At 38.9% G+C, this 20470-nt stretch overlaps 1 protein-coding gene across 5 annotated transcripts in view; it reads left to right on the forward strand.

Annotated features, from left to right (window-relative positions):
• The window catches only part of trps1 (trichorhinophalangeal syndrome I), a 109076-nt gene that overhangs the window by 17520 nt on the left and 71086 nt on the right, over nucleotides 1-20470 (forward strand). For all 5 annotated transcript variants that reach the window (XM_067499682.1, XM_067499674.1, XM_067499688.1 and 2 more), the window contains exon 2: nucleotides 484-901. In XM_067499682.1, coding sequence (XP_067355783.1) covers nucleotides 889-901 — 13 coding nt within the window. In that variant the 5' untranslated portion in view covers nucleotides 484-888. The remainder of the gene's footprint in view (nucleotides 1-483; nucleotides 902-20470) is intronic.

Raw genomic sequence — 20470 nt, forward strand, 5'->3', positions numbered from 1 at the left:
GTTTTATAAATACAGTAGTACCTTTCCATACGCACACAAATTTCTACACATGCATGTGAGTTTTTACTTTGAATTTAATTCCTTTGAACATGGCCTTGCTCATTAAGTGATACTAAAAAGGTGGATGGGTCACAGTTTTTAAACACGATTGATGCTTTCTCTTAAAAAAACATATTTGGGCCTTTTACAATAAATTGTCAGTGTTTTAACTTCATCTGGGGATTTTAAAACACTCTTCACATGTGGAAGGTTTTGCCAACTGTCAAGTCTGGTGATAAAATAAAATTGCTACATTAGAGAGTTTGACTGGCTGGGGTTTTAGAGGGGCACTGAATATTTTTGATCAGCCAGTCATTTTGGAAATCTGGATGAAATGGTTTCCTGTAAATGTTAAATACGGGGTAAAATGTCTAAAGCCAAAAAAGTTCCAGCAATGTGAATTTGTTCATTTCTAATGTTATTTGTCTTTCTGCCATTTTCCAGGTTGTCAAGGTGATGCTGGACTCTGACAACCGTGACTGAGAGCCTAAACCAGAGCTGAAAACATTTAAACAAAAGCCAGGGGAGCAAGAAGTGCAGCCTGCAAAGTACAATATATATGGATCTAAAACATACTCATTCAAATATGCTTCATGGAGTTTCTTCTTAAACTTAAGAAGCAAAGTTTAGTTCATGGACCCGCGTGGAGTTATGTGGACCCGATAAAGAAAATGGAGGGATATTAGTGTGGGCCTGACACCTGGTTTCTGCTTCCCATTACTGTGTGGAGTACAGAGGGCCTGTAGCCGCTGTGCTGCTGGACAGACCGTTGCGGCACAGAGTCGAATCGAGCCTCTTCACAGAGCTGATGCCAAGGCCAGGAGTCAGCTATGATGCTGTTATAGCCTGATGATTAGCAGAGGTAGGACACATACGTGTTTAAATCTATCCAGTTTGTTTTTATTATTTTAGTAACGTGAATAATTATTTTCATGTGTTCAAATTAATTATGATACGTAATTGTAATGTTATAAAGCACTAGCTAAGGTCATTTTCTTTTTATCTTTAATATATTTTATAAAGTAGTTATTCTGATTTAATACTATTATTCACAACCAATTCCTATTTATCATACTTTTCCTCTTATCACATACACACATACGCTAGTCATTCTGCCTAAGTAGCTTTATTTTTACTCAAATTTATGCAAATTATAAAATCACCATAGGTCATTAATACTACACTGCAAGCCCTTTATTTATTGTGATTATCTTGTGTCGTGCTTAAATACGGGATTTTGAGCACAGAAAGTCATGAAGGAATGAAGGAAAAAAGTTTTGATCAGCATCCCTGGTTCATAAAGCTCAACCTGTCGGCACAGTAGTTTAGTATTATTTCCTTCAGATTGAATAAGTACAGAGGGAAGGTTAATGTGACTAAATAACTGGTGATAAAATGCAGTTAAGCAGAGCCGTAGTGCTATGAGAAGCAGAATGAAAAACTGCTCTTAGTCATTACTGCTGGAGGAAGTGACAGTGCATCAGCAGGCTACACATATGCTGAGATGTTAAGGTTTAGCTGCCTTTAGGGTGCTGAAGAACGTTTTTGACATTTTAGGGCGATTGACTCTTAGCAAAAGATTACCTGCTCCTCCATCATGCCTATTTTGTTGCCCTCCGGTTCGGTAAACCTCATTAGCTGAGCTCATTAGTTCAATACACTAACTAAAGTTTAGTGGTAGCAACTTTGTCAGTTGTTTATTCGGCTGGATAGGATCATATGTACTTAGAGCAAAATATATAAGTAATTGTTAGCAGCTGTGTCTTGTTAACTTAATCTTTCTGCCATGACTGTTTTAATGTTGCCTTGCAAATTGTGTTAATGCTCTACTTTTGCACCAGAACTATATGCAGATAATGGCAGTGGAGCACATTTATTGCAGAAGCCAACCTGCTTTGTAGAGTTGTGATAGTGAGCCTGCAATTAGCAGTATGATGACGTGTAACTGGACAGTAGTGTTCCTAGTAATTAAATGTAGTTATTAATTTAGAGAGAACACAAGGTCAGTGTGTTTACAGTTACAGGCTTCTGTTTGCATTGCTGCATGCATTAAGGTAGGATCTCACACACATGCAGGTAATTGTACTGCAGAAAATACATGTAAATACAGGTGAGGTTATTATGTAAATGTGAGTACAAAGCTACATTGGTTTGTGGTGTAAGGCACATTGTAATTAGAGCGGTGTCGATATAATATTGATTCTGTTTAGATACTGTTTGCATCAAAGCACCTGTGTTTATGTGCGAATGCGAGGGTCAATTTATTGCATCTGTTCTGTACTGTATATGGAACAATCCTTTACTTCATATAGTGGTGTGATGCAATTTAATCCCACTAGAGGTTCAGTTGTATTTAAAATGCACACACATACACACACGGTAGAATACAAAATATATTAGTTGTGTTTTCATTTTTTTTCTCAGTCATCAGCTGTACACACACACATACACATACACACACACACACACACACGCACACACTGTATTATTCTTCTACACGTGTGTTACTAAACACTCTGTCTTTACTTTCTCTTTTTCACACAATTTAAGTTTTTTCTCGGTGTCTCAACAGGTTTTACTTTCTTTTTTTCTTTTTTTTTTTTACCAAACTCAAAAACTGGAAAAACTGTCCAGAGATTTAAAAACTATCTGAGTGATTGACTCTAATCATCTAGGGGTATTAGTAGATAAGTTCTAAAAATATGATGAAATACAGCTTAAAATATGTATAAGGCTAAACTGAGGGAGGGTGTGGGCAGGCCCTTTTTTTCTGTGCACTTGGTTGAAATGACTATTTAAGAGCAAATACTAGGAGGTTAATAAATGTAATCTGTGTATGTGAGTTTGCTGTGTTTTAATGGATGTCTGTTATTTTCAGTATTGTTTCTGTATGCATAGACATAGATTAGAGAAAAAACATGCTTGTATATGGTTGGATAAGTACGCTGGGTATGTGATGTATGAGAACTTTTGTGCACAAGTGTGCGTGTGTGTGTGTGTGTGTTTATGTAAGTTTTTCATTATGTGGTATGGTGGCTTTGCTTGGTGATGTTATTCAGCAGGGTGGATTGCTTTGAGCTGCCTGATGCTTTGAGCTGCCTGATGCTTTTAGCTGCGGTCTGTTTGTGTGTCCAACTGTTTCTTTGCATGTGCATATTTGCATGACTTCATCCATGTATGTACACATCTGTGTGTGTGTGTGTGTGTGCGCGCGTGTGTGTGTGTGTATTGGTATTATTTAGTCTTTGATGTGCTAGTACAAGTCAGATTTCTTTTTTTTTTTTAGCAAACTGGGGAATGTTGAGTGGAGACAATTCATTTAGGCACACAAGCAACTCTCATGCTACACACAGACCTTACCAAGACATTCAGAAGTTTATTTATTTCTGTTGTAGTGGCCCACAAATGAGTTTGTGCTCCTATGAGACAGTGAATCTCTATGTGTTTTCCCCCTTGCCTGTCAGCAGATCTGTCTCTCCTCTGTTTTTCTCAGTGCATCCCCCTGTTTTTTGTCATACACATAGCCACCAAAAGTCACAGTAGAACTCAGGTGACTAGATTGTGTGAAAGTTACCCGTTGACCTACTTCCACAAAATGAGTCAAAATGGTGTTTTATTGGGTGCGCGTGGATCTAATCTGCCCATAACTTTAGAACAGGATGTGCCGCAATTAATTCTTTTATAATTTTTTGTCATTATTAGGGTTGTGTGTTGTGTGTGTGTGTGTGTGTGTGTGTGTGTGTGTGTGTGTGTGTGTGTGTGTGTTAAAAAAAATAAAAATAAATAAAACAATACCCATTTAACATTCTGTATAGGCTGCATCAATTTTCTAACCCACACATGCGGATACACACACACACACACACACACACACACACACACACACACACACACACACACAGGAAGTGTTTCTTATTGTCCCAAACTGTCCCAAACAGCTATTATTCTAATTAATTCAAATTAAACCTTATTAATTGTGCAGTTTAATAAAGGATATGTCACCAGCTGTCATCACAATTAATGACTTAATTTGTTAGCATGTTAATGATCATTTTGTTTAAAGGACACAGAATCAATCAAAAATCTAAGTGACAGATATGTGTGTCTGATTCTTTGTAGGAGTCTCTGTTTAGAGTATGCGTTTTCCTCCTTGTTTCATAATAACAAAATGAAGCAGTGGACTGTGTTGCATCGTTACTATTATTTTATTGACTTTTCGTGTTTATTTGATTTTGGGTTCTTTTTAGTTTGTCCTTAGTCGTGCTTTAAATCAATGTGACACCACATAGAGCTCTTTTATGTCACTGTCTACACTGCATTGATTAGCTGATCATTGAGGTGCCGCTTGTGCACTGACTAGCTAAGCTGAACAGCCGATCGGGATGGTCTCTCTAGCTGAAGGGACTGCCGTAGATACAGCATGCTAGATCAGCTGAAAAGCTGCTGATTGGCATCCAATTGATGCCAGTGGTGTGGGGAAAAAACTTAAATTAGGGTGACAAACGTTCAATGATGGCCTGACAGTGACCAAGAACAGAGTGTTGGCTGGTTGTGTCACAACCTCAACATTTTCTGCAGTCTAAGGATGAGCTGTAAACATTGTCTAATGTTCAACTTGTAGCTTGTTTTCTCTGCCCAAAAATGTCTTCACTTTGGCAAGCATGTGTCCCAAGGTTAGCCCCAGTAAGGCTAACTGGAACTCATTCTCAACATGTGCCTCATAATTGGCAACCCTACTTGGTTTCTGATTTGTTGCGAGGTTGATAAAAATTATATTGTTGCAGGAGCTAATTCATATTAGCTTCCAGCACATATTATGTCCTACAGCATAACCTGATTAAGTTAAGCTACTTTGCTGACTCAGTGGAATGTCAACTCTGATGAAGGGAAAAATTGTGTAGTGGATAGTATTGATTTTAGAAAACATTAACTCTTTCTGTATTCGTATAGGAGAGTGTTTAGAAAGGTTGCACAGACACAATGTGTGGCCCATATCCACTGGTGCCATGTCTGTGGGGACACAGAACCAAAACTGAAAACTGCTCAGTGTGATAATGTTTCACCACTGATTTCAGGGTTCTTTTTTAATAATTTTTTTCCTAGCTTGTCTGGGGTCAAAATCCAATAATAAGATTAAGCACGGTAACTGGGCAAAACAGGGCAATAGACCCAACCTAGTTTGAAAAGCATCTACCACTCTTCCCGTTTCTGAGTTTGTAGCAGAATTGGGGTTGAAATCCATTAATCAGTTTAGATTAACAACTGACCACATACTGTAGCTGAAGGGAGGGAGGGAGGGAGGGAGAGAGAGACCAGACCCCACTTAGTGGTTCAGTTTTTTAATGTTATTATTCCAACGTATTAAACTTCAAGACTGATACACTCTCTCTCCCCCTCTCTTTCTCTCTCTCTCTGTGAAGCACAGACATCTGTTGTATTTAAGCCTATGGACCTTTCTGAGTGTATGTGTGTAGGTCTATGTACACGAGACACTTACATAGTTAAGTGCTGATAGGAAAACTGGTAAGGTGTGATTATGATTATCACATTATCACGCAAACACACACACACATGCTCGAGCCTGTTAGTACATCACCAGATGGAGGTAATGTAATTGCTAACACACATGCCACTTAGTGCTTATCAAAAACTTTCCCCCACTGAATATAGATTTGTCTGTGTGCATGTTTGTGTTTGCTTTCCAAGCTCTTGGAGCAGCATATGTGTCGCTACTTGTTTCCACAATAACTCGTGCCCCACCCATTTACCTACAATTGTGCTTGTGTGCGTGTGTGTGTGTGCGCACATGTGTGCATGCTGCCAGTGTTTGTGCCTTCATCTGGGTGTGCAAATGTGGGTGTGTGTTTTTTGTTCAGATTGGCTACAACTGTGTGGTGTAGTCAAGTGAGCAAGTGTTAACAAGCTCTGTGCAGACTATTTATTTAATCCATATGCTGGTGATCTATACAGCTGTGTGCTGCTGCGGGTATGTCTGGAAGGAAAAATCTCTGCAGTCGCAGCTTTGTCTGAGTTACAGAAAGTTTTGCCAATTCAGCTTAAATGTGGCTGCTCATATTGAGAAAAAGTCATACTGTGATTTTCTTTAAATCTTTTTAAAAGCAGTACTTTGCTCATATTTTTGCCATGTGTTTGTCTTAGGGGCGACTTTCTTTTTCGCAGAAGTAGTTTTACATCTCTGTATCGCTGTACTTTAGCAATTTTTACCTTTCACTTAAGTACTCCAACATGAAATACAAAGCTTGAACTAACAGCTTTACATAAACAGTGGCTTTGATGGGTCACCTTGTATTTTTTTATACCATTTTGTTGGATTGAATGGTGCGAAATGTAACAAATAAAGGCTGCAGCTTGGGGTGCTGCTGATAGTGCTGCTGCCAATTGAGCAGCGCGAGCCCCGCTACCCGAGACGATAAAGACAGAGCTGCTGAGAGCTGACAGGCTTGCGGCTAGTGGTGGTTCTGCAGCTAGTTTCCTGCGCGACCAGCTAAAGCAGCCAGGGTGCCTGGCAGCAGCAGAACAACTTGCCAGAACAATAAAAACAAAGTAGCTGGGGGCTGACAGATAGTTCCAACTCGTAGTTTTTTTTTTTTTTTTTTCAGGTCCAGGTGCCCAGTAAAGCCAAAGGCAACCAACTCAGTCACCATGTTGCACTGGGTTTCACTGTGTTTGTTTGACTGTGTTGCCAAAGCCAGTGCAGAGGGAATGCTGGTGTGTGGAACAATGTGGGCACAAAATTGTCATCAGAGATAAACAGGAAGAAAAATTACACATTGCCAACAGGAACAAGAGAGATGTTGAATATTTTCAAAGCATATGTTGTGATGTTTGACTTGCTGGAGCGACTTGGCATTAAAAATGCCATTAACATTAACATTCTTTTGTGTACTTTATTACATTTTTGAAAACATGATTTACCATGACAGTTGTTTTTACTTGTTAAGGAGTGTGTGTTTTTAAGTTTAAATGTATAGTGAACATGCAAATTGCAGCATGTGTATAACTGTATAAATGTGTCTCCTAGTGTTTATGATCTCAGACATCTGTATATTTTCTTTCACTATTCCAGTGTTACTGGTATTAACGTAATTGTTGCAGCAGTATTTGGATCTCTAACTTGTATATATGGGAATGTGTTTCCTTGTTGGTTCTTTTCATAGGAAGTTCTGTTTAGCGTTAACTGAGTCAGTGTTGCTCAGCTTCCACTGCATCTCATCTCACACGTGTCACTTATTTGGTCCTAACGAATCAGTGCTGAGTAAGTCGACCTGGAAAACGGATGTTTTTGTCTTCAGATACTTTGAGTCCCCCGGATATCTTTGACTGCAATAACAAACACTGTTGAATATGACTCCCGAATCCTTTCAGAGCCAATAGTCAGTTATGGAACGAGAGAAGTATCACATTGTTAGGGGGACATGCTGTTTCTCTGCCTGCATTAGGAAAAGGTACTGAGATTTTGGAAGAGAAATGGATTTAACTACTGTCAGAGAAAACAATACTAAAGGTTGGATAAGATTTACAATTATTATTTTTTTTTTAACTTTTAATTATTTCCAGTGTTGGCAAAATACCATACTGATAGCAATGCCAAGAAAACAGCACTGAATTGAGGTGAGAGTAGAAGAAAGGGACAGAGATGAGTGAGTAAATGTATTATCATCACAGTGTTATGATCCAAGCACAGACTTAATAAGGAGCTGTATGTGCTTTGTTTAGTTTGGGATCTTCTTCAGGACTGCTGCTGTTAGTCATGTTAAGTTTTTTGACTCTTTGCTTCGCTGTTGGGTTACTTCTTATTGTTTGGGTGATGGCATCACCTTTTTTGCTTGTATTTCTTAGTCCTCTGAGAGGCTGAATTGTGTCAATCACTCAGTAAGTCTTTAAAGGGCTGATAGCAGTCCACAAGACTCAACAAAATGTATTACATTAAATTGAGTCATAGTGTTAAACTCTCCAGATACCTCAAAAAGCAGTACATGACGTCTTTTTCTCAATCCTTAGAGATGTTTGACAACAGTCACCCGAATTCAGAGGGCAATTCCCAAATCCTTATAGACTCCTCTAGGCCTGTGGATTCAAAATCAAATCAGTTTTGTCCTGGAAAATTGTTATTTTAGTCTATTTCTCAGGTATGATAGTTTATTCTCTACAAAAACAAAGGTGGCAAGGGGAAAATAATGTCATTTGTGCTTGCTGTGCTCACATCAAGGGCAGTGTTCCAGTGTCTTTTTGATGGAAAAAAGTGAACTTGCTGAGGATACTGCTTGTAGCAAATAAAATCTGCTCAAAATATTTTTAGAAATTCCTCTTTTGAACAATGACATAATTCCTCTCACCATCTTTGATTTTGTGGAGCAGAAATCATCACACCCAAGAAAAGTACTAAAGTATATTTTTCCAGAACCAAACTAAACTGTTTCTGAATCTGGAGGCCTAAAAGAGTCTCTGAGGATTTAGCTGAGTTTGGCTTAGTCACTAAGGATTTAGAAATAGTCACCATGTCCTGCTTTTTGCACTATCCATAGAGTTATCACTGTGATTTAAATGTATGTAATAAGTGAGAGGTACAAGCTGGGGCTAATTAGAGAAAGTGCTCACGGGCACTTATCTTGCACAGTTAGCTGTTTGCAGTGTTGTGAGCAGAGCAGTCAGGTATTGACAATTTTCATTGTTAATTCTGCTGCTGTTCGATGCCAGACAAGTCGCATATTAGCCTACACATCATCCAGTACAACTGGTTACGCTCTGTTCTGTGGTCCCATAGAGTTTTATTTTATTTTATTTTTTGCAGAACATCTGCCTTGACTGCTTAATGGAGTTGATTTACAACCACCTCTGTTGGAATATTAATTAGAATACTTACTTTTAGACCAGGAAAAATAACTAACGTCTCTAATGGATAAGTGCCCTGGAATGCCTAATTCTGAGCCTCTGCATGTTTATGTGAGTGTTTGAATGTGTGTGTGTGTGTGTGTGTGTGTGTGTGTGTGTGTGTGTGTGTGTGTGTGTGTGTGTGTGTGTGTGTGTGTGTGTGTGTGTGGTAATCTCTGTGGCAGGTTCCTTGCCATTAGTGCATTACTAAACAAGGCAGCAATTCATCCAGCAGGTTTAGCTGTCTGGTGTGTGTGGGTGTGGGTGTGGGTGGGTGGGTGTGTAACCAAGCAAGAGCGAGGAGGACAGAGAAAATCTGTATGTGTGAGTGTGTGCGTGTATGTGTATGTGTGGTAGGTTTCTAAGCGTAGAGTGTGTGTTGTTATTAGAGAATTGTTTCCGTGCGCCTGTCTGCACCATATGGCCTGACTTGGAAAAAGGCCCCTTTAGGGATCTGTGTATAGGAATGTGTGTGTGTGTGTGTGTGTGTGTGTGTGTGTGTGTGTGTGTGTGTGTGTGTGTGTATGTGTGTATGAAAGAGAGAGAGAGAGAGAGAGAGAGAATGTGAAAATGTGTATTTGCGTGTATGAGTTGTGTGTAAGTGGTCTGGTCTGCCTAGAGTGAAGCTGTAAAAACAAAATGTCTTGAGGGGGAAAAAAAGACTACATAGGAGCAGTGATGTCAAAGACACTCTGACTCTCACACTCACACATACATGGTCACAGTTCTTTCTTCTGGTCTTATTTTGTCTCCTGTTATTTTGTTTCTCTCCTTTTGGCTTTGATAATAATGCTTTTCTTTCTTTTTATCTGTCCACCTATTTCGCAGCTTTTTTTACCTGCATGATTTGAGCCCCCTTTCAGACATGCACTGGAATTCAGACATTTTCCAGACTTTCTCTGTGGTGGGTGTATGTTTGAATGCAAATACCCAAGTCTGTTGGCCCTGACATTACCCGCACTTTACCCAGCCAGCTCCTTAGTGCAAAGTCCGGATTATCTCCACCCGAGCTCATTTGTGAATAAAGGAGGTAATACTCTGGAGGATTCACCATGAGTGAGTGGGCGTATTGCTTGATGACGTCCATTTCCTGCGACTGCTGCAAAACCGGGCAAATACAAAAAAACGAAGGTGGAGAACTCATTCATTCATACAAACACAACAACAACAATGTCCAACTGGAAAGACAATGAAATTTGTGCACTTCTGTCAATAAGGGCAGACCTGGAAATCGTCAAACTAATACAAGGAACAGGACAAGATTCTGTGGTATACGACCAGATTACAAAGCAAAACACTTTCGCAGCATTGTTTTGGCGTCATGTCCCACCCACTACTCGAAGTGTCCAACCACCTCTTGCCCAATTACACAGACTATTTCTTCACAAGTGAGAACGCATCTCACACGGACTGTCTCCCGATGTTGGTTACATGTCTAAAAGGGAAACTCCAGAGAATGTCAGAACCTGATCCTCCTGACATTCTATAGACTTCATGTCTGAAACCGGCTTTGTGGTACTAGATCTATTTGTTGAGTCTAATGCAATATTTTACTCCAATGATAACTTTTTATTTTTACTTCAATAATTGCTTTGTTTTCTGTAACTGCTTTTTAACACTGTAGCGTCATTTAAATGTGTTTTTTGTATCATTCTCAAATTGGTGAAAATGATTATTTAAATTTTTCCCACTAATCACTTTCTTTCTCTTGTTTTTCATTTGTGTGTTTGTTTTTTGCTTGTCGTTTATTTTGTCTAATTGGCGTAAACCTCAGGACTGTGGTAATGACTTCTGAGGTTAACGAGCTTCTGCTAACAATCACTCACTCACTTGGACATACACACATACACACACAGACACACACACACACACACACACACGTGCAACAATGCACACACTTACATGTACACTCAAATAAGCATGTAAATTCAATATTAAAAAATTTAAGCATACACTTACAAAAAGAAAAACACATTCATGCAATCATGTACACACATATACACACTAAAAGACATGCACACAGACAGACATGCACATACTTTACACCCACTTTTGGCTGCCGTACAAAATCTGAAACCATTGACGTTATCATACGAAACCTGTCACGTTTGATTAATGAATCTTGTTTACAGCTTCACTTTGACTGTTGGATCTGAAGTTAAAAACATTTGCAAGTTTAAAAAAAGCCAATTAGACTAAGGTGTCATGTCTCAGCAATTCAGGGAAATAAACATACACCCTCATTCCAAAAATACCTCAGCAATAAAATCAAGTACATAAAAAAAAATATTACTGTCTGAATCAGTTCCTGTTCATTATGAAACTCAGGAAGGATGTGTGGAAGCATGTTAAGAACTTTTTAGTGGCATTGTTCCTCATAGAATTGACTACTAACTCACAAAATCAGTGACAGAGCTTGATATTCCGGTACGTATGCTGCTTAGAGGAGTCCAGAGCTAAAAATCAGGCTTTTGAGAGAACAGATTTTACAATGCGCAGCTTAGGTGAATTCAGTTTTACATGTCGAATCAGTTTTGACTGAATTTGGCAACTTCAGGAATTCAGCAAACATACCAACTTGGGTATGGGACAATTAAGAGCAGTCACGTATGTGTTGCAAAGTTGGACAGTTGTCTATATAATGCAAACAAAAGTTGGGACAAACTTCACTTGATTTCAAAAGGAAGTTTGTTGGATGGAGGTGATGGTTGACCAGAGAACTACAGCAGTGCTTGAATACTTTGACTCTCACTTGTAATACTCAGATGTAATTTTGGCAGCATCTGTGAGTATTAATTATCACTAAAAAGTGATATGATGGGCCATTAAACCCCAAAGTGACTGAGCTACACAGGTGATGCATCCAACTAGTCCAACCTTTTTTAAAAGTAGATGCATTCTCTTAAATACAGCAATACATTAAAGGTTTTCGATGTGCAGCTTTGAGATGGTAAATTCCACTAAGCTTTATTGATGACTGGAATCAGGCTTTAGTCTTGACATAAGTCTCCTGCTAGTTCTCCTGGTGTGAACTCTCTCTCTCTCTCTCTCTCTCTCTCTCTCTCTCTGTCTGTCTCTCTCTCTTTCTCTCTTTCAGTCTTGCTCTCTCTGGTATCTTGATATGGTCTGTGTTCTGCAGTGACTTCTAAACATTTACATTTCTGCTTTCAAGTGCTGTTTATATATGGCTCTTATCTGCTATCTAACACACACACACATGCACATGTGCACATTCAGACAGGGACAGACGGTGAATCAAACCTTTAGTCGTCATGACAGCAACACTGTTGCTATATCCATAATAGGACAGGAGGAGAGAAAGAGGAAAGACGACGGCAGCAGGAGAAAAGAGTGCCACATAGACAGAAGGAGTGGGAGGCAGATAATTTGCCACCAGAGTGTTTTGTGGTGAGGTGAGGCGTGGAACTTTGGTGACTTTAGCTCACAGGCTTTTTTATGCCATTCCACTGATCCCCTGTAGTGAAATTTCTCTTTTCATCTCCCACTTAGATTGCAGCCTCTGCTACAGAACAGCACCCTTGGGACTAGTGGGGATTTGGTGTGTTGCTCAAGGACATTTTAGCAAGGCGGGTTCTTGCATCCATAGGGGAGATAACTTGGCCTTCTTGTTGAACGATGCTTTAGTCACTGTGCCACACTGCCCTGTTACCCTTGACTGGTGCTCTTTAATGCTGCCTTGTCCTAATAAACCTGTGACAAATTTCTAGGGAATAGAAAAACACGTCTGGGCAGAACGTTCTACATTATGAATGTAAAAAAATGTTGGAATTACATAATTTTGGTAGTCAGTTAATTCTTTATAGGCATGTATATTAATTTTAAACTGAACATATATTAGATTTTTTCCCCCCTTATTTCAGACAAAACAAGACATCATAGATTTTTATATCTGTATGTTTTGTTCCTGTAAGTAATCCATCTGTAACTAGTCCATCCATCTACAGGATCATACGTCCAATAAGCTCTTTAAAATAAACCTTTGTGTTCAGTTTTCTATGCTTTCTTGTTAATAATCATCCTGCCAGCCTTGGGTTTTATCTTGTGACCTCTTCGAGGTGTTTTGACCTATCGGTTAGGAACCAGCTTTTTAGCAATTGTACTTTTACTTTGACCTGTATTATGTCACTGAGTACGTCAATGGCCTTTGTGTTTTAGAAGAAGTGGTTCAGACAGGTGATCATGAGGTGCGATCAGGTAGTGACACTGAGTCACATATCCAGAAATCAACAATGAATTTGTTGTTAAGTTTTTTGGAACACTAATCTGTTTTCTTTTATGGAGGATAGTTGAATTTATTGCTCCAGGGATATGTGCCATGAATGGCAGGATGATAGAGAAGGAGAGAAAGTAATAGAAAGTCTTGTTACAGTGTAATTATGGGAGAGAGTAAGAAGAGGTAGTGCATTTAGAGAGAGCAGGCGAGGGGGAGGAAATGACACATAGGTGGAAAGAATCTCATCCCTGCTTCTGTCTCTTACTGGCATTCTTTTTCCTGGTCTTTGACACTTTCACACATTCTCACACACACACACACACACACACACACACACACACATATACACACACACACACACACACACACACACACACACACACACACACTACAATTGAACAGTAATTGAGCACTTTTTATCTGCTTATCTGTCCAAAGAGGTTCAAAGCATAGATTCACAGATCGTGTGGGTGCACGTGTGTGTTCGTGCATGTGCGTGTGCTGTTTGATTCTTATCACAGTGTTTGACTCAGAGCTGCTTTTAAGGCAATGAATTCACATCTCGTCCTTTTTCTGTCTCCTCATCCTTTCCCTTTCAGACCCTTTCTAAATCTTCCTCTGTCTCCTCTTGTATGTTAATGTCTCACTTTCTCCTTTTCTCTGTCTCTCTGTACATACACGTATTCATCCATCCGTCCCCCTAACTATCTGTCTCTCTCCCACAGTTAGTGATCTGTAAATCAGTATCCAGAAACATGTAATTTCTGTTTGGAAAGTTTGAATGAGTGGATAAGTTTATATTGTCCCTTGTCCTTAACCTTAACACTTAAAAAAGTGAGGGTATTAAGTCTGATGTCAGACAGGCTACCTTGTGGCCATTACTCCTTTCTGTGTATATCAGCCTGGAGCATAATGGTGCAGTTTTAAACATTACATATAGACAACAGGTAATGATTGAACCAAAAGGCTGTTAGAGAGGAACAGTTAATTGGAGTCATTGCCTAATTTCCCTATTGATGCCCAATGGGACTTTATACAATACATTTTCTGTCATTTGGCCCCAGGGCTACAAAAAAGTTTTGAGCGTGCAAACGACAGTTTTAGCTGTCAATTGTTGTAGAAATTGAAAATTTAATAAATCTTGGCAGTGCACTGAGAGTATGCTGTTTTTTTGTGTCATTCATCAGCGGCATAGATCAGAGAGAGATTAGGGAGAAGAATAAAAAGAGATGAAAAGAATGGAAAGACAGAGGGAGGAGCTGGGTTTAAAATAAGAGATGAAAGGATTTCGGGTGTAGTAACAGCTAGATAGGTTTAAGCACTAAACTGTGTTTGTGCGCGTCCATGCTTGTATTTGTGTGTATGTATGAGGATTTTTAAGGGTGTACCAGCAGTTAGATGGGTGTGAGAACTAAAGATTACATACCTGTGTTCTTATTACTGATCCACACCTGAATCTCTGACCTACTTAAGGTGTCCTGATCTAGTTGAGGTTGCATGACTTATCTTCAGCACGCATTTTAAAGAGGCTGATAAGTCTTGACAGAACAGACATGATAGGGTGTGTTGAGCTTCATCTCTTTCAAATGTGGCCACGTCATTTTTTTTGAGGCCTGGCATGTTGATAACTAGTGCATGATGGCAGTCACGATATCAGCAAAAGACCTCCCTTGGTGTGATCAAGAACTCTGCAAGTGCCTTTAGGAATCAAGGATTGCCCAATCCTCTGATTCACAGATTTTTTTTCTTTTCTTCAGAGTTATCTTCTGGCTTTTTTAAAATAGCTGACATTGCACGCCACTATCTCTTAACGTAGTAATCATAATTACTTCATTTGACAGGTAAAGTTACAGTAAAAGAATAGGTACAGATGCACATGAAGGGCTGGGTTGACCTTTCTTAAAAAAGGTCACACAGCTGAAAGCTATGTGTCATTGTGCTCTTTGTATTAAGTACAGCCGGATGTCTCACCTATATTTATAGTTGTCACGCATCTGTGTCTCTACAGATTATCAACTGTGCATGTTTAACCCATTAAACCAGTTTGGTGTAATGCTTTGTCTACCTTTACGTCAGAAGTATGTAAAAACCTGACTGAGGTCAAAGTGGATTTCCACAGTAGGTGTTCATAAGGGCTCTTTTTACATGGCGTAGCTTGTCCTTTTTTTTTTTTTTTTTTTTTTTTAGTTATTATCTAGAGTGCATTGCAAAGAGGATGCCAACGCCTGCTCCACAATACACGATTAATGGTCAATACCATTCTGTCGATATTTCAGTCAGAAGACCCTTGTCAAGGCTACGCTCCCTGAATAATTGCCACTGTCATTCCACTTACAAAGCCTCTGCCTTTCTTTCCTCCAAAAAAATCATCCAGAGCACCACAGCACAGATAATCACAGACAATCGATTTCAGTTTCTCCTGTTGAGAATACAAAATTAGATCAAATCAGGTCATTGTACATTACCGTCACCTTTGTGTATAAGCAGGTGTTGCTGCTGATGATGTATAGTGACCAAATCATGTTAGGTTAACTAAATGTCTTTGATGTGTTTGCCAGATAATAGGTGTATGCTGTAATGTGTATAGTATTGAGCTACTGTCAGGCGTTTCATTCGATACATTGCTTTTCATTGCATTGATAATATAATCTTGAGTCTAAGTCTACATGTTTCTGCCAATTCATTACAGTTTTCAGTGAAGACACATTCAACACGCTCTCTTACAATAATGAGCAATTAAACAGAAACTCAAAGAAGCCTGCAAATTTTAAGATCTTTAGCACAGTGGGTTTATGGTGCCTCAGAGACTTTCTTTGTTACTACAGCTACTTGGGTGAGGAGGTAATACTTGACAACACAAGTCTATTTTATGTTTTGAAAACTCACATTAGCTTGTTCTCATGTGCTGTAATGTGAAGTCATTCACAGATACAGCAATTTAAAATCCAAAGAGCATAACGGATAACTCCCTGAAAAGCAAAAGTTGGAAAAGCAAAAATCACAGTATTTTTATGTTGGTTGTAGGTTAGACATGTTGGGTCTGAATGGGAAACTCCAAAATGAGCAACTATACCTCATTGCTTTGATAGAAATCATAATTTGTTATGTTTGTTTATATCAGTTTTTAATATACTTAGCAAAAGGTTGCTACAGCTTCTGTGTGTGTGTGTGTGTCCATTAGTGTGTGATTGTGTGTTGAGGAGCTGTTATCTCAAACCATGATGTCGCAACGACCTGAAACTTCCCCTAGCAGAGGAAAGCTCACATTTGTGTGTGTGTGTGTGTGTTTGTGGGTGCATGTGTGAGGAGAGGAAGGATGAAAGCGACTGAGAAAAAGCAATGTGTGGCTGCAACAGGAGAGATGGATGTGAACTCACAAAAACCCATGGACCTTTTTTTTTTTTCCTTCTCCCTGCAAACCTTTTCCATCACTGTAACACTGGGCGACAAAGTAGCAGCATTAATTAGGAAAATAACTTTTATCGCTTCCAAGAGTGAAAGAGTAGGATTTTCCTTTGAGTTTCCTGAGGTATCCACCTTGTGAAAAATGTGACACCTGCTTTTGTAGAAAGAACGATAGCCTGAGGTTAAAACAAAAAGTTGACACTTTATAAAATTTTTTAGACACCTTCAGACTTTTTCTGACAATTCAGCTCCACTAAAAATACTCATATCTTCTATAACTCATAGAAAGTCAAAGCTTCAGGTATTGCCTTTTTAGCCCAAACACTGTGAAGTGAATGCATAGTGATTTGCTTGAAAACTCCTCATTAGCTGCTTTTGGTCTACTTTTTGGTGGTCACTGATGCATGATTATCATTCCACTCTGGGCATTGTCATTAGCCATAATTGTGCACCCTTGTTACTATTTTAAAATTCCTTTTTTGTTATTGCTGTAATGTTTCTACAGAAGTTAATTTTCCTCACAGGCAGCATGATCATTGTTCAGTTTGCCTTGTTGAAAAGGTTCTTGATTGTTTCAGTGCAGAATGGAGCTAGTATTGCAACGAGCTAATTGTCTAACTCTGTAGTGTCTCTGGGCAGGCAAAAAGTCTCATAACCATCCTGTGTGTGTGTGTGTGTGTGTGTGTCATTTGTTATGCAGGACAGAGGAAATGAAAGCTCAGACTGAGCCCCAAGGCTTTCTAAACTGTCTCTGTGTCCTTCATGTCCATGTTTTTGTCTGTGTTTGTAGGACTGAACACATTGGCTCCCAGAAGTAAGTGTGTGAGAAAACCCAAATTGGCGCAGAAAATCTTTACACTTTTGACATCTTTGTCCCTCTCCGTCATATTTGAAAACTTACAGAAATACACAAATACTTAGCGTGTGCATATCTTAACACAGTGAGAGGAAGTGATTGAATCTCAGCTTTTATTGTGAAATATTGGGCAGCGCTGCCACCTCCTTCCCCTTTTTTTGTTCTATGTGATAAGATGTGTGTGTTCAGCAACTGTTGTGTATTTGTGTGTTTTGGACACACATTTGTGTGTGGTGTACAGAGTTAAAATTTCTTTCCTAGAGCTGACAATAACTATATTAAGGATAGTGTACAATAGATGACATCATACAAATGCAGTATATACTTTTATGTGCTGTAAATAATATCATTACAAGAAAATGTCAATATTTAAACTGCTTCACTTAAATGTGTTTACCTCTACATTTATTTATCATTCACTCTGCCTTCACTCAAATCTTAATGCTAAACCCTGTTTGAGCGTGTATGTAATTGGTTGGGTTGCTGGTTGTCCCCCAGCAACCCCCGAGCTCTGATCACAGGAAGTCGAGAGGAAGTTGTCGGGTCCCCGCTACACAAACACACACACATTTCTACCTCCTCCCACGCTTTCACATCAGTAGGAGAAATGGCAGTGCGTCGCAAATAAGAGTGAAGAGCAGCAAGTAGGAAGGGGGGTGCTCAGGTGTGATCGTGTTTTTTTCTATTCATGCGGTGCTCTCTTTTTTTTTCATCAAGTATGTAAAAGTCTGTGCATTTCCGCACTTCGGTCTCTCAAGCTCTCAACTTTCCTTGTTTACTCAGTCCTTCTGTGTGAAGCATTTGCTGCTCCTCAACAAACTAAAACTGTGTTTACACACATCCTACTAACCTGGTTATTATCGGTCCTCTGTGGTAGCCTGATTTCCCAGAAGCCTTGTAAAAGAGACAGGAGAAAGGCATTGAGGGAAATCTGGTTAATACAGCTGGGTTTCTGCTGGGGAAACCTGGTTTTGTGGCCACACACTGCACACTTAACTGGGTTTTTTGATGGTGCTTTAACAAGTACAAATGTACTTTGACAAAGGCCAGGACAGGAAAATCATCACTTTGACAGCAGTGTGGTGGGATGAAAGGAAACATCTTTATATGTAAAGTATTCCAATCCTAAAACAAGTGTAAATAAGTCTGTTGCCACAGCTGAACTGCAGATTATTTCTAAAATTCAGCAACTGCAGGTAGAAAAATCCACACGACAAGCATAAGATACAGCTTTGCTGTGCAGCTTTGGAAAAGAGTGCAGCATTTGTGTCCTCAGTGTGTGACGCCGGACTGTTTCTGGCTTTTTGACTGTTCCAGTCAGTGTTTGCTATCTGAGTGTGCCCTCGGTGTGCCAGGCTAAACTGTTTCTGATTGTTTCACAGTAAATCAATATCCTCAGACAGACTCAATCATTCTGCCTTTGAACACAAGCATAAAAAGTCAGAGCTTATGTTTTGAACTTGAGAAGTATCAGGTTACTTTGTAAAATGGTAGTTTTAGGAGAATTTGGTACATCCAGTTTTCGGTCCTTCAGCTGTGTGTAATCATCAGACCAAAGTACAATAGGTATTTATGCATTAAGTGGCTAATTGCATTTATTATCTACAGCTGCAGGTTTAACAAGTAGAATCATTTTATCTGTCTTCACTTTCATGCAGTAATTTGTCTTTTTTGCTCTTTATTTCAAAAAGCCTTTAAAAAAGACACCTTTCTACTACAATACTTCTTGGATTTTGAGGACACCCTTCAATTATTTATCAGACACTTTTGATGTGTTTTCCCTTTGCGTGTGTATGATATATTGTGTGTTGCTGTATGCTCTGAGAGTGTTTCCTTTCGGTATTAAGGCTGTGATTTAATACTTACATCATAGTGTAAAATGTCTCTTTTTAGTTTGAAGAATTCCATTTCAGGCTATTTCACCAGAAAAACATTGATTTATTGTTTATTCTGTTTGTTCTTATGCAGCAACAGTACATTTGGTGATTGTAATACGTGTGTGTGTGCGTGTGTAAAATATTTGCTTTGTGTGGTGCTTAGTTGATGTGCATAGAGGAACTCAATTAAGACCTAATGAGATTGGAGTCTTTTAATAATGATTATTAATCTGAAAAATGCCGATGATTAGATGCAAATGGTGGAACTGATCTTTTAATGTCTTTATTACAATGCTTTTTAATATCATCAATCCTGATCATGTAGAATTCAGTGAGATGTAATTGTTTAGTTGATTAATCCATATTGGAAAATTGAATGAATGTGATAGATTGTTGTTTGTTCATATTAATGTATGTGTTTTTTTTTTTTTTTTACATATGTGTTACTCTCTTCCGCCCTTTCCTTTTTAAATAAAGTTTTAAATACTCGATTTTGCATGTTGACATATGTTTTTCCTTTTTGTACAAGTGTGTGATCCATAAGGATCTTTTCTCATTGCCAGCCACTGTTTCCTGGCAGCCAGTTTTACAATAATTAATTACACACACTCCTCACAGTGTGTGTATGTGTGTGTGTTTTCTATACTCCTGCATTAAACAGTTCTCCCTCATGACAGTTGTGTGATTTATCCCTGAAGTTATAAATTAGATTTTTCACACATGTTCCTACACATAGACACCACAGATAGCTGTTGACCACAAATTGCTCACTGCAAAATTAGGTTAAGTTGACATCATCAGTGATTGGGTGAGAGAGAGAGAGAGAGAGACATCCATTTTTAAAAAACCTTTCTTAGACGTGACCACACACACATGGTATGCTGCATACACTCACACACATTTAAACAGAAGTTTGCTCTAAGGACTATAGCAGGGGAGCTGTGACTGTGTGTGTATGTGTGTATATGAAGTTAAAATCCAGACAGCCATTCCAGAGGCCAGACTATTGAGTCTTATAAACTCTCAGGTCACAGATTATTGAAATAGCAGAAGATATATATAGTCTGTATCTGTGTGTGTGTGTGTGTCGTCTGTTACACTATTTGACAAAAACATTACAAATTGCTGAGGAGACCCAGCAGTCCAGACACACGTGTGAACACACAA

This window comes from Channa argus, chromosome 1 (assembly GCF_033026475.1).
Source record: "Channa argus isolate prfri chromosome 1, Channa argus male v1.0, whole genome shotgun sequence".
Taxonomy (NCBI): Eukaryota; Metazoa; Chordata; class Actinopteri; order Anabantiformes; family Channidae; genus Channa; species Channa argus.